Here is a 12,887-nt window from a genome sequence, read left to right as displayed (position 1 = left end):
CACAAAAAGTCAATGTAGTTATGAAGAGGCAGCAGAGAAATTGAATAGGACAGGAATCACTGAACAGAAGGTGATTAAAATGTTTCCAGCCCTCAGGATAGAAAAGGAGCTTCAGCTACTGAAAGGAGTATCAGAGGAAAACACCCCTGTTTCACAGAGAAAATGATTAAACTATAAAATGACAGGTCAGTCAGCTTAATGCTAGTGGTGGGGAAACTTCAAGATAATATCTGGCACTATATTAATTCATATTTGTAAATATTTGGGTGAATAAAAAGCTAGCATAGATTTACTTAATGTAAACTGTATTTGACAAACTTGAGCTCTTAGATAACAGTGGATGAGAACAGTCTAAGGTGCAGTTATATATGTGGATTGTCATGAAGTACAGCATGACCAATTTGTTTTCAAAATTGAAGCCTTTGGGACTAAAGGGACAAGTACTGACATATACTAAACTGTCTAATAGTTATAGATAAACTAGTGAACAGTCATCGCAGAAGAAGACACGGAAAACCAACCAACTGAAGATCATCAGTGGATTTAGCAATGTGGTTCAATGATGTTTGCTAGAAGTTATGAATTTACATACCCAGGACAAAGAAACATAACCAGGCATTGTGCCCTTTTTTGAATTAAACAAAGCCTGGGGAAGCCAAAATAGAAATGAAAGATATGAACGTAGAAAGCAAATATGCGGCTAGCAGCAAATAAAGTCCTAGTACAAGAAGTGTTAAAAAAGATTAGTCTGAAGGTTGTATATCTGAATGCATGGCAAACTCAGTAAAGGACAGAAATTAATAGCACACATAGTTGTAAACATGTATAATATGATTACACCAACACAGTCATGCTCCCACATGCGACTAAGGCTGGGAAGTGAACATCCAAGGGTATTCAAACTTTAGAAAGGACAGGAAACAAAAAAATGAGTGGAGCTGTGAAAGATTAAATTAGTGAGAAAGGTGAGAAAGGTTACGAAACAACAAGAGGTGAAAAACATTAGTCGGAGTTGTCAATTGGCCTCCAAACAGAAGTGATATGGTGGGTTATGGCATTAAATTAAATCATTGAATCTATTTTTAGAAATCTATTTGCTGCTTTTGAGAGACTGACAATGTCAAATAACAAGGAGTGAGAACAGGAGTATATCACTGAGACTGAGCCATGACCATACTGAATGTCAAGTGAGCTAGATGGGCTGAATGGTTCTGGTTCTACTCCTGTTCCTATATTCTATGTTTCTAATAAGTTCCTGATGTATTCTCCATAATGGATCTTGATCAATCAAAACTGACTGGCTAACCAATCAGCCCCCTTTCCTCAGACAGTATAAATTGTTGCTCCTTTTGTAATTTGATATTCTTGCGCTCAACAGTTTGTCCCTCAACAAAATGCTAAAGGTCTGTGCAACCACATGACTGTTCAAATGTTGTGTTTAAGATCAGACCAAAGTTTTAGTGATGTCATCCAAGCACCGGTATAGGACAACTATTTTTACAAATATATAAAGATGATCTGAACTTGGATATATACAAAGTATAATTTCAAAGGTTGCAGATGACAAAAACCCAGAAATATCAGAAACATAAAGACAGACTGGTGAAATGGACAGAGATATGGATGAAATTTAATGCAGAGATATAAAATTATTGATTTTGGTCAGAAGGACTGGAAAACAATTTTCAAGTGGGTACATGAACAAAGAGACCTATGAGTGAACACAGACAAGTGTTTGGAGATGGTAGGACAAATCATGAAGGCTATCACAAACTATAACGAATCCTTACCTTTTATAAATTGAGGCACTGTCATAGAGTCATAGAAAACTAAAGTACTGATTTGCACCAGTCAAAAACCAACTAACTATTTTAATTCTATTTTCAGGTACTTGGCTATGGGCTTTTGCCCGAAACGTCGATTTCGCTGCTCGTTGGATGCTGCCTGAACAGCTGTGCTCTTCCAGCACCACTAATCCAGTTTATAGCCTTGGTATCTCAAGTGCACATCTAAACATTCAAGTGTTATGAGGGTTTTTGCCTCTACCCCTCTTACAGGCAGCAAGTTCCCGATTCCCACCACTCTTTGGGTGAAAATGTTTTTCTGCACATCTCCTTTAAACTTTCTGCCACTTAGACCTATACTGCTGGTTGATGATCCCTCCATCAAGGGGAAATAGTTGCGTTCAACCTCATGAAGAGTTTCGAAAGAATAAATAAGGTCAGCATAAGGGTCCCACAGATGGGTCAGTAACCAGACAACATAGATTTAAGGTGATTGGCAAGAGGACCAGAAATGACATGAGGCCAAAATATAACATAGAATAGGTTATGATGATCTGGAGCACACTACTTTAAAGAGAAGTGGAAGCCGATCCAATAGCAATTTTCAAAAAGGGAACTGGATTAAAAATGGTATGAGGAAAAAGTGAGGACTGCAGATGCTGGAGATCAGAGCCGAAAATGTGTCGCTGGAAAAGCGCAGCAGGTCAGGTCAGACCTTCATCAGGAATCCTTCTTGAAGAAGGGCTCATGCCCAAAACGTCGATTCTCCTGCTCCTTGGATGCTGCCTGACCTGCTGCGCTTTTCCAGCAACACATTTTCAGTTAAAAATGGTACGACTCATGTAAAGTAGAATTTTTGAATCAATTCTTTTAGGCCAGAAGTTATGGGGTCAACCTTTACATGGGTAATATTTGAGTGTTTGATTTGGACTCCAACTGGAATTAAAAAAAGCAACAGATAAAATAAACACTAACTCTGAAGAGTTAAACAATTATAACTTAAAATAGAGTCATAGAGATGTACAGCAAGGAAATAGACCTTTCGGTTCAACTCGTACATGCCGACCAAATATCCCAACCTAATCTCTTCACATTTGCCAGCACTTGGCCCATATTCCTCTAAACCCTTCCTATTCATATACCCATCCAGATGCCTTTTAAAATGTTGAAATTGTGCCAGCCTCCACCACTTCCCTCTGGTAGCTCACTCCACACATGCACCACCCTCTGTGTGAAAAAGTTTCCCCTCGAGTCCCTTTTATTTCTTTTCCCTCTCGCACTAAACTTATGCCCTCTAGTTCTGGACTCTCCTACCCCATGGAAAAAAGATTTGTCTATTTATCCTATCCATGCCCCTCATGATTTTATAAAGCTTACCTCAGCCTCTAATGCTCCAGGGAAAACAACCCCAGCCTATTCAGCCTCTCCCTGTACTCAAACCTTCCAACCATGGCAACATTCTTGCAAATCTTTTCTGAACCTTTCAAGTTTCGCAACAACCTTCTGATAGGAGGGAGGCCAGAACTGCACACAGCATTCCAAAAGTGGCCAAACCAATATCCTGTACAGCCGCAACATGGCCTCCCAACTCCTATATTCAATGCTCGGACCAATAAAGAAAAGCATATCAATCACCACCTTCACTATCCTATCTACCAGCAACTCCACTTTCAAGGAGCTATGAACCTGCACTCCAAGGTCTTTGGTAAGGTCCTGGGGAGTGTTGCTGAACATTCAGTGTGCAAGTCCTGCTCTGATTTTCCTTTCCAAAATGCAGCACCTGGCATTTACCAAGAATAGAATGAATTGAATCCCTAGTGTGGGAGCAGGCCATTTAGCCCATCAAGTCCACACCAACCCTCTGAAGAGTAACTGACCCAGACCCATTCCCCTACCCTATTACTCTACTTTTACCCCTGACTAATGCAGGTAAAAACAATGACTGCAGATGCTGGAAACCAGATTCTGGATTAGTGGTGCTGGAAGAGCACAGCAGTTCAGGCAGCATCCAAGTAGGTTCAAAATCGACGTTTCGGGCAAAAGCCATTCCTGATGAAGGGCTTTTGCCCGAAACGTCGATTTTGAACCTACTTGGATGCTGCCTGAACTGCTGTGCTCTTCCAGCACCACTAATCCAGACCCTGACTAATGCACCCAACCTACACATCCCTGAACACTACGGGGAATTTAGCTTAATCAATTCACCTAACCTGCACGTCTTTGGACTGTGGGAGGAAAGCGGAGCATCCGGAGGAAACCCACGCAGACATGGGAGAACGTGCAAACTCCACACAGACAGTCTCGCGAGCCTGGAATTGAACCTGGGTCCCTGGTGCTGTGAGGCAGCAATGCTAACCACTGACCCACCATGCTGCCCATTAAACTCCATTTGCCACTCCTCAGCCCATTAGCCCATCTGATCAAGATCCCAATTTACTCTGAGGTAACCTTCTTCATTGTCCACTGCACCTCCAATTTTGGTGTCATCTGCAAGCCTAATAACGATATCTCCTATGTTCACATCCAAATCATTTGTATAAATGACAAAAGGCAGTGTATCCAGCGCCGATCCTTGTGGCACACTGTTTTCCAGCCATCCCATTACCTGTGAACATCTGCCCCCAATCAACTTTTGAAAGTTCTTGCCTAATACCGTCAAAATTAGCCTTCCTCCAATTCAGAACTTCAACTTTTAGATCTGGTCTATCCTTTTCCATCACCATTTTAAAATTAATGTAATCATGGTTGCTGACACCTCAGTCACCTGCCCTGCCTTCTTCCATCACACCCCACCCACCCTTCCAATAAAACGAGCTTATTCAGTATTACCAGTATTAACAAATGTTTTCATAATGAAGACTTCTTTCTCCCCCAAAGTGAAGGCAATGATTTAGAAAGACATAGAGGAACCACACAACGAGCAATCAAAGCAGCTTTTGTAAATCATTCAAACCCAGAGGGAGCAGGACATGGATCCCATACAAAGAGGAGGTGCTAGCCAACAAACCAGATTTTAAAAAAGTCTAACGTCAGTGGTAAAGGAAAAGCTAATGGAGCAACACTAGAAGCATTTGCAATAAACTGTCTGAACGCCTGCACGTTCAAGGAACTACGACACAAGCAGAACAGAAATACTGCTTACCTTGGAAGATGGACAGAAATAGGACAGCAAAGGAGAGAATTTCAGGAATACTATAAAGGCAAAGAGTACAGTTCTCTATGCAAGGACACAACAATTAATAGCATGTCCGAAAGAGAGAGAATAAGAAACAATATAAATCAAATGACTTTAATGGAGTTTATGGCAAAGGACAGGCCACCAGTGGTGTACCAAGAGTTGCAAAGAAAACACTGAGACAAACGCCTTACAAAATATTACCTACTAGCACCCAAATGCTGCAGGGACAAAAACTGGGATGGATTAAAAAAAAACAGGATACAGGGCAGAAAGCAAATGTTACTGGTTACAAACTGTAAATTTGTCAATTTACTCTAATAAAATAAGAGAAGCTGTGGATTTAGAGCGCCTTGATATTTTACCTAACATACTTCCCATGCAAAGGGGACAAAAACAATGGTACGAAATAATTAATCATTATAACACAACCTGCCATTCATAATCTGCTCACTTCCATAATTCAAATAAATAAATACAAAACAAGAGATTAATTACTAAAATTGTGCAGAACATAGGAGAAGTGGCCAGAATACCTGGTCAAAGTGACACAGGCTTTCAAAGAGGAAATCAGTTGGACAGGTTGAGGGAGGAGAGTTCCATTAGAAAGCAGACAGCTAACAGTACATTCATCAATGGTGTATATGATGGGGCTGGGGAGGAATGGTATACAGAATATCAAAAATAGAATAACACAATATCTGTGCTTTTATCTACTTATGTACATCAATGGGCCCAGACTGATGGGTGAACTGGGACTTGGTGCAAATTTGGATTCAGACAAGAGAACTTTGGATGCACTTATGTTTACAGAGGGTAGAAATGGGAATAATGCAGCCCAAAGTAACAAAGGAGTAGATCAAGGTTTCAAAAACATGCAGGAGGGAGGACTTAAGGTTGGGAGTTCAGCTTTCTGCTGAACAGTATCAAACTCTACGGCTTGATTTGCTAACACTTGATACTGACTCTGTTCGTAAGCAAACACAAACTGTCTGCAAACAAAGTCACATTCAATACTTTGACCAGGCCAGCAATACAAAGCTCTGCAGCAAGGAAGACACCAAACTGTATTGATCATTACCTGAAGCAGTGTTTCAGATCTCCAGATTTCCTGAGCAGCTGGGTCTGTATTCACAGAAGGCTGATGTGAAATGTGGCGTTTCAGTAGGCTGGTGTGGGGCCCACCATAGGACGTGAATGGTACACTTGGTGTTCTGTATGAAGAGAACAAAAACGGATATTGAAGGAGGACACAAAATGTGCATTTTCTTGGTTACCAAATCTTGGTAAACAAAATGTGCATTTTCTTCCCACTGATAAATGGTTTTGATAGTAAGTGGCTCAGCCAGATAAATTCTTAACAGTTTCCGGAATCAATTCCTGCTCAATAACATCAGCACTCTGTGGGTGAATACAGTATGGTCGAAGGGCCAACAACAGGGGAGACCACACTGGATCTGGTGCTTGGTAATGAACCAGCCCAGGTGTTTGATTAAGTTGTAGGTGAGCACTTTGGAGAGAATGACCATAATTTAGTTACGTTTAGTTTAGTGATGGAAAGGGATAGGTACATGCCACAGGTCAGGAGTTATCGATGGGGCAAGGGCAATTATAATGTGATTAGGCAAGAATTAGGATGCATAGAATGGAGTAGCAAAATGCAGGGGATGCAGACAATGGAAATGTGGAGCTGGTTTAAGGAACAGATATTGCGTGTCCTTGATAGGTATGTCCCTGTCAGGCAGGGAGGAAGTGATAAGGTCAGGGAACCGTGGTTTACTACAGAAATTGCATCTCTGGTTAAGCAGAAGGAGGAGGCTCATGTGTTGACGAGGCAAGATGGTTCAGATGAGGTGATGGAGAGTTACAGATCAGCGAGGAAGGATTTAAAGAGAGTTAAGAGCAAAGAGAGGACACAAGCATTCATTAGCAAATAGAATAAAGGAGAACCCTAAATCTTTCAATAGGTATGTGAGGAATAAAAGGATGACTAGGGTAGGAATAGGGCCAGTCAAAGACAGAAGTGGGAAGTTGAGTGTGGACCCTGTAGAGATCAGAGAGGTGCTTAACGAACATTTCTTATCGGTTTTCACTCAGGAAAAGGAGAATATTGTGGAGGAGAAGAATGAGGTACGAGGCAGCATGATGTCTCAGTGGCTAGTATTGCTGCCTCATAGCACCAGGGACCCGGGTTCAATTCCCGTCTCGGGCAACTGACTGTGTAGAGTTTGCACATTCTCCCTGTATCTGCGTGGGTTTCCTCCAGGTGCTCCGGTTTCCTCCCACAGTCCAAAGATGTGCAGACTAGGGGAATTGGCCATGCTAAATTGCCCATTGCGTGCATTAGTCAGGGGTAAATGTAGGGGAATGGGTCTGGGTGGGTTGCTCTTCAGATGGTCGGTGTGGACTTGTTGGGTCGAAGGGAATCAAATCTAATATTAGACTTGAAAGGATCGAGGTTAGTTACGAACAGGTGTTATCAATTCTAGAAGGAGTGAAAGTAGACAAATCCCCTGGGCCGAATGGGATTTATCCGAGGATTCTCTGGGAAGCTAGGGAGAAGATAGTAGAGCCTTTAACTTTGATATTTGAATCGTCATTGTCTACAGGTTTAGTATCATAGGACTGAAGGATTGCAAATGTTGTTCCCTTGTTCAAGAAGGGCAGTAGAGATGACCCAGGTCAGTATGGACCAGTGAGCCTTACTTCTGTTGTAGGAAAGATTTTGGAAAGGATTATAAGAGATAAGATTTATAATCACCTAGCAAGCAACAATTTGATTTCAGATAATCAACATGGTTTTAGTCAAGGGCAGGTCATGTCTCACAAACCTCTGAGTTTTTTGAGAAGGTGTCCAAGCATGTAGATGAGGGTAGGGCAGTTGATGTGGTAAACATGGACTTGAGTAAAGCCTTTGATAAGGTTCCATATGGTAGGCTGTTGGAGAAAATGCAGAGAATGGGATTGAGGGTGATTTAGCAGTTTGGATTAGAAACTGGCTTTCTGAAAGGCAGCAGCGAGCGTGGTTGATGGAAAATATTCAGCCTGGAGTCTGGTTACTACTGGTGTACCACAATCATCTGTTTTGGGACCACTGCTGCTTGTCATTTTTATAAATGACTTCAGACGCAGGCATAGGTGGATGGATTGGTAAATTTGCAGACGACACTAAAGTCGGTGTAGTGGACAGTTTGGAAGAATGTTACCTGTTGCTGGGGCATTTGGATAAACTGCAGGATTGGGCTGAGAGGTGGCAAATGGAGTTCAATGCAGCTAAATGTGAGGCGATGCACTTTGGGAAGAATAACAGGAAGGCAGAGTACTGGGTCAATGGAAAGATTCTTGGTAGCGTGGATGTGCAGAGGGATTAGATGAGATTACTTACAGTGTGGAAACAGGCCCTTCGGCCCAACAAGTCCACACAGATCCGCCGAAGCGCAACCCACCCCTACATTTACCCCTTCACCTAACACTATGGGCAATTTAGCATGGCCAATTCACCTAACCTGCACATTTTTGGATTGTGGGAGGAAACCGGAGCACCCAGAGGAAACCCACACAGACATGGGGAGAATGTGCAAACTCCACACAGAGTCGGGAATTGAACCCAAGTCTCTGGCACTGTGAGGCAGCAGTGCTAACCACTGTGCCACCGTGCCGCCCCATTCTTGTAGTCCATGTACATAGCTCCCTGAAAGTTGCCACCCAGGTTGATAATGCTATTAAGAAGGTATACGGTGTGTGTTAGGTTTCATTGGTAGAGGGATTGAGTTCCGGAGCCGCAATATCATGCTGCAACTATACAAACCACTAGTGTGGCCACACTTGGAATATTGTGTACAGTTCTGGTCACCATATTTTGGAAAAGATGTGGAAGCATTGGAAAAGGTGCAGAGGAGATTTACCAGGATGTTGTCTGGTCTGGAGGGCAGGTCTTATGAGGAAAGGCTGAGACACTTGGGTCTGTTCGCATTGGAAAGAAGAAGGCTAAGAGGGGATTTGATACAGACATACAAGATGATCAGAGGATCATCTGACAGTGAAAGTCTTTTTCCTAGGATGATGACGTCAGCTTGTACGAGGGGGCATAACTACAAATTGAGGGGTAATAGATTTAAGACAGATGTCAGAGGCAGGTTCTTTACTCAGAGAGAGAGGTAAGGGCGTGGAATGCCCTACCTGCCAATGTAGTTAACTCAAGCCACATTAGGTAGACTTAATCAATTCTTAGATAAGCACATGGATGATGTTGGGATAGTGTCGGGGGATGAGCTGAAAATAGTTCACAGGTCGACACAACATTGAGGGCCTGTTCTGCGCCATGCTGTTCTATGTAACTTCATCCCAGAATCCCCAATATAATTGCTAGTTAGAAAAACAAGCAGAAGTACCTTGGTGTTGGAGGAGAAACTGTTCCACATGCATTCAGGAATGGTGATGGTGGCACATTCCCCTCTGTAGGGAGAAAGTATTTCAGGTACCTGTCCACTATGACAAAATAGGCACTGTCTGAGGTGCTGAAGAGCTGACCGGATGAACAATTCTGTAACAAGAGTTGAGAGCAATATTAAGAGAACAACATGCTTTCCACAAAAGCCTTGAAGATTTTGTGAAGCATTTTATCAGTCTATACCCAGCCGATGATCTCCCATGCAGTTCTGTGAAGTATTTGTGTCACTGCTACTCCCAAAATGTAACATTCCCATTGAAACAATATTCTTGGTCCACATTTGCAACAGCAAGTCTTAATATTGTAAATGAAATAAGAGCAACAAAAGGTGAAGAGGGCTTTGAATAACAACTTATATTTATACTTTGATATGGGAAAAAATATCAAATAAACCTGTCACCAAATTACGTAAGCTGATATTAAGACTGATAATTAAAAGCTTAATTAAATAGATTTTAAGGAGTGTCTTAAAGGAGAAAAGTAAGAGACAGCACAGTTTCAATGGAAAATTCCACACCTTGCATCCTCGCGATTGAAGGCGGGATTGCACTAAAGAAACTGGGGTTATACAAGAGTTCAGAACTGGAGAAGCACAGAAAAAAAGGGCTTAAGACCCCTAATACTCTTTCACTGAGTTTCAAAACCATTCTGATATTACATGTATTTGGGAGAAAGAGGGGAAAAAGTTGGGAGATGCCAGATTGGCAGTGCTGTGGAACAGAGACAGAGCTGGCAATACTGAACTGAGAGATATTGGTCAAGCTAACTACAAGAATCGCATTCTGCAACAATTCATGTTGACCTGTCACATTATGGTTTAGATGCAAGCATAACGTCAATTGGATTTTGCATCCAACATTTTAATCATTATACATAATGATCACAATCTTACATTGATCTTGCACTTTATTTTTCTTTATCTGAGTCCTTTTCAAAGTGACAAATTCATTGGCATGGATTGAAATCACCAAGAGGTGGCCATGCTTTCTGTTGGCTAGGCAAAAGCTGTGACAATAAACCTCGTGTCACTCTTTCCTCCTTCAAGATATTCCTTAAAACCTACCCCCTTGACCAAGTTTATAGCCTCCTGCCCTAATATCTCCTGCCACTGAGTGTCAGATTTTGCTTTATAATGTTCCTATGAAGGTTCCTGGAATATTTTATGTTAAAGTAGTTAAATAAATGTTGTTTTTGAATGGCGAGAATATGGAATTTCTGCTCTGCCATACTGAGCAAGTGAGTCACTTTGCACAATTTATAAGGGGAAGCTAAGTAAAGACTGAAGAAGAATGGGAGGATATGTTATTGAGGGTGAGAAAAAGGACCACAACAATTCACATTGATACAACAGAGTTAATGAAATAAAGTGTTCTGAGGAACTTCACAAGATTTTTCAAACAAAATTTGACACAAGGAAATAGGACAGTCACTAAATGTTTGGGCAATGAGATAGATTTTAAGCAATGTTTCCATGGTGAAGAGAGGTAGATGGTGACGGGTTTAGGGAGAATGCTCCAGAGGCAAGGGCCCCGATAGCTAAAGATGGTTCCGCCAATAAAATCAAGCAGAGGGAAATGCTGGACGGGCACAGGTATCCCAAAGCAGAGAAAATTATAGAGATCTGCTTTTTGGGTGAGCACCTTCAAAGTACGTGAAAATAAGGTTGAGTATTTTTTAAAGTCAAGAACAAGAGCAGAGGCAGAGTCAATGAGAAGAGTTTTGAATGAGCTCAATTTATGTAATGTGGTAGGCTGAAAGATATTTAGGCTAATCAAATATGAAGAATTGTCAAAACCATAGGTTGAATAACAACTGTATATTTGGGGCAGGGGGAGAGTGTTGGGTGGGAGATTGCATGCTGTTACAGAGATAGGGTGGAGGAAGATTACATGATGCACAGCTATTTGAATAGATCTGATGAGGGGCTTCACTGAAACACATCTATGTTATAAATCTCAATTAGAATGGAACTGCCAAGACTTTATGGGATGAATCATTAGCCACAGGGTCAAGGTTACAACTTAGGCATCCCTGACAGAGGCCAAACTGTTGGCAGTGGGTCAAACACCCAGGCAGCAGGCTCTCTCTGTCCTTTATCCAGTGCTGCTTCATATTTTGGAAAGGTGCAGAAGCCACAGGGTCGTAGTCATGGGCGACTTCAACTTCCCAAAATTGATTGGAAACTCTTTAGATCAAGTAGATTGGATGGGGCGGTGTTTGTGCAGTGTGTCCAGGAAGCTTTTCTAACGCAGTATGTAGAGTGTCCAACCAGAGGGGAGGCCATATTGGATTTGGTACTCGGTAATGAACCGGGACAAGTGGTGGGCTTGTTAGTGGGTGAACATTTTGGTGATGGTGACCACAATTCTGTGACTTTCACCTTGGTTATGGAGAGAGATAGGTGCGCACAACAAGGAAGTTTTTACAATTGGGGGAAGGGAAATTACGATGCTGTAAGACAGGATTTGAGGAGCATACGTTGGGAGCATAGGCTGTCAGGGAAGGATGTGGTGGAAATGTGGAACTTTTTCAAGGAGCAAATACGATGTGTCCTTGATATGTATGTACCGATCAGGCAGGAAAGAAATGGTCGTGTGAGGGAGCCTTGGTTGACGAGGGAGGTTGAATGTCTAGTAAAGAGGAAGAAGGAGGCTTACATAAGGTTGAGGAAACAGGGTTCAGACAGAGCAGTGGAGGCATACAGGATAGCCAGAAGGGAGCTGAAGAAAGGGATTAGGAGAGCTAAGAGAGGGCATGAAAAATCCTTGGCGGATAGGATCAAGGATAACCCCAAGGCATTCTATGCGTACGTGAGAAACCTGAGAATGACGAGAACGAGGGTAGGTCCGATCAAGGACAGTGGTGGGAGACTGTGTATTGAGTCGGAAGAGAATAGGAGAGGTCTTGAACAAGTACTTCTCTTCAGTATTTACGAACGAGAGGGACCGTATTGTTGAAGAGGAGAGTGTGAAACGGACTGATAAGCTAGAAGAGATACCTGTTAGGTGGAGGAACAGAGGGATCTTGGGGTCTATGTACATAGATCTTTGAAGGTTGCCACTCAGGTGGATAGAGTTTGTAAGAAGGCCTATGGAGTATTATCGTTCATTAGCAGAGGGATTGAATTCAAGAGTCGTGAAGTGATGTTGCAGCTGTACAGGACTTTGGTTAGGCCACATTTGGAGTACTGTGTGCAGTTCTGGTCGCCTCACTTTAGGAAAGATGTGGAAGCTTTGGAGAGGGTGCAGAGAAGATTTACCAGGATGTTGCCTGGAATGGAGAGTAGGTCGTACGAGGATAGGTTGAGAGTTCTCGGCCTTTTCTCGTTGGAACGGCGAAGGATGAGGGGTGACTTGATAGAGGTTTATAAGATGATCAGCGGAATAGATAGAGTAGACAGTCAGAAACTTTTTCCCCGGGTACAACAGAGTGTTACAAGGGGACATAAATTTAAGGTGAAGGGTGGAAGGTATAGGGG

General features: G+C 42.2%; 1 protein-coding gene across 4 annotated transcripts in view; it reads right to left on the bottom strand.

Annotated features, from left to right (window-relative positions):
* The window catches only part of smpd4 (sphingomyelin phosphodiesterase 4), a 79,461-nt gene that overhangs the window by 47,001 nt on the left and 19,573 nt on the right, over positions 1 to 12,887 (bottom strand). For all 4 annotated transcript variants that reach the window (XM_072586994.1, XM_072586996.1, XM_072586995.1 and 1 more), the window contains exons 7-8: positions 9,351 to 9,502; positions 6,041 to 6,173 (exon numbers count right to left, since the gene is read on the bottom strand). In XM_072586994.1, the coding sequence (XP_072443095.1) occupies positions 6,041 to 6,173; positions 9,351 to 9,502 (285 nt within the window). The remainder of the gene's footprint in view (positions 1 to 6,040; positions 6,174 to 9,350; positions 9,503 to 12,887) is intronic.

The sequence above is a fragment of the Chiloscyllium punctatum genome, chromosome 17 (assembly GCF_047496795.1).
Source record: "Chiloscyllium punctatum isolate Juve2018m chromosome 17, sChiPun1.3, whole genome shotgun sequence".
In the NCBI taxonomy this organism is placed as follows: Eukaryota; Metazoa; Chordata; class Chondrichthyes; order Orectolobiformes; family Hemiscylliidae; genus Chiloscyllium; species Chiloscyllium punctatum.
The sequence above is the reverse complement of the archived record's forward strand: the minus strand, read 5'-3'. Positions and strand labels throughout refer to the sequence as shown.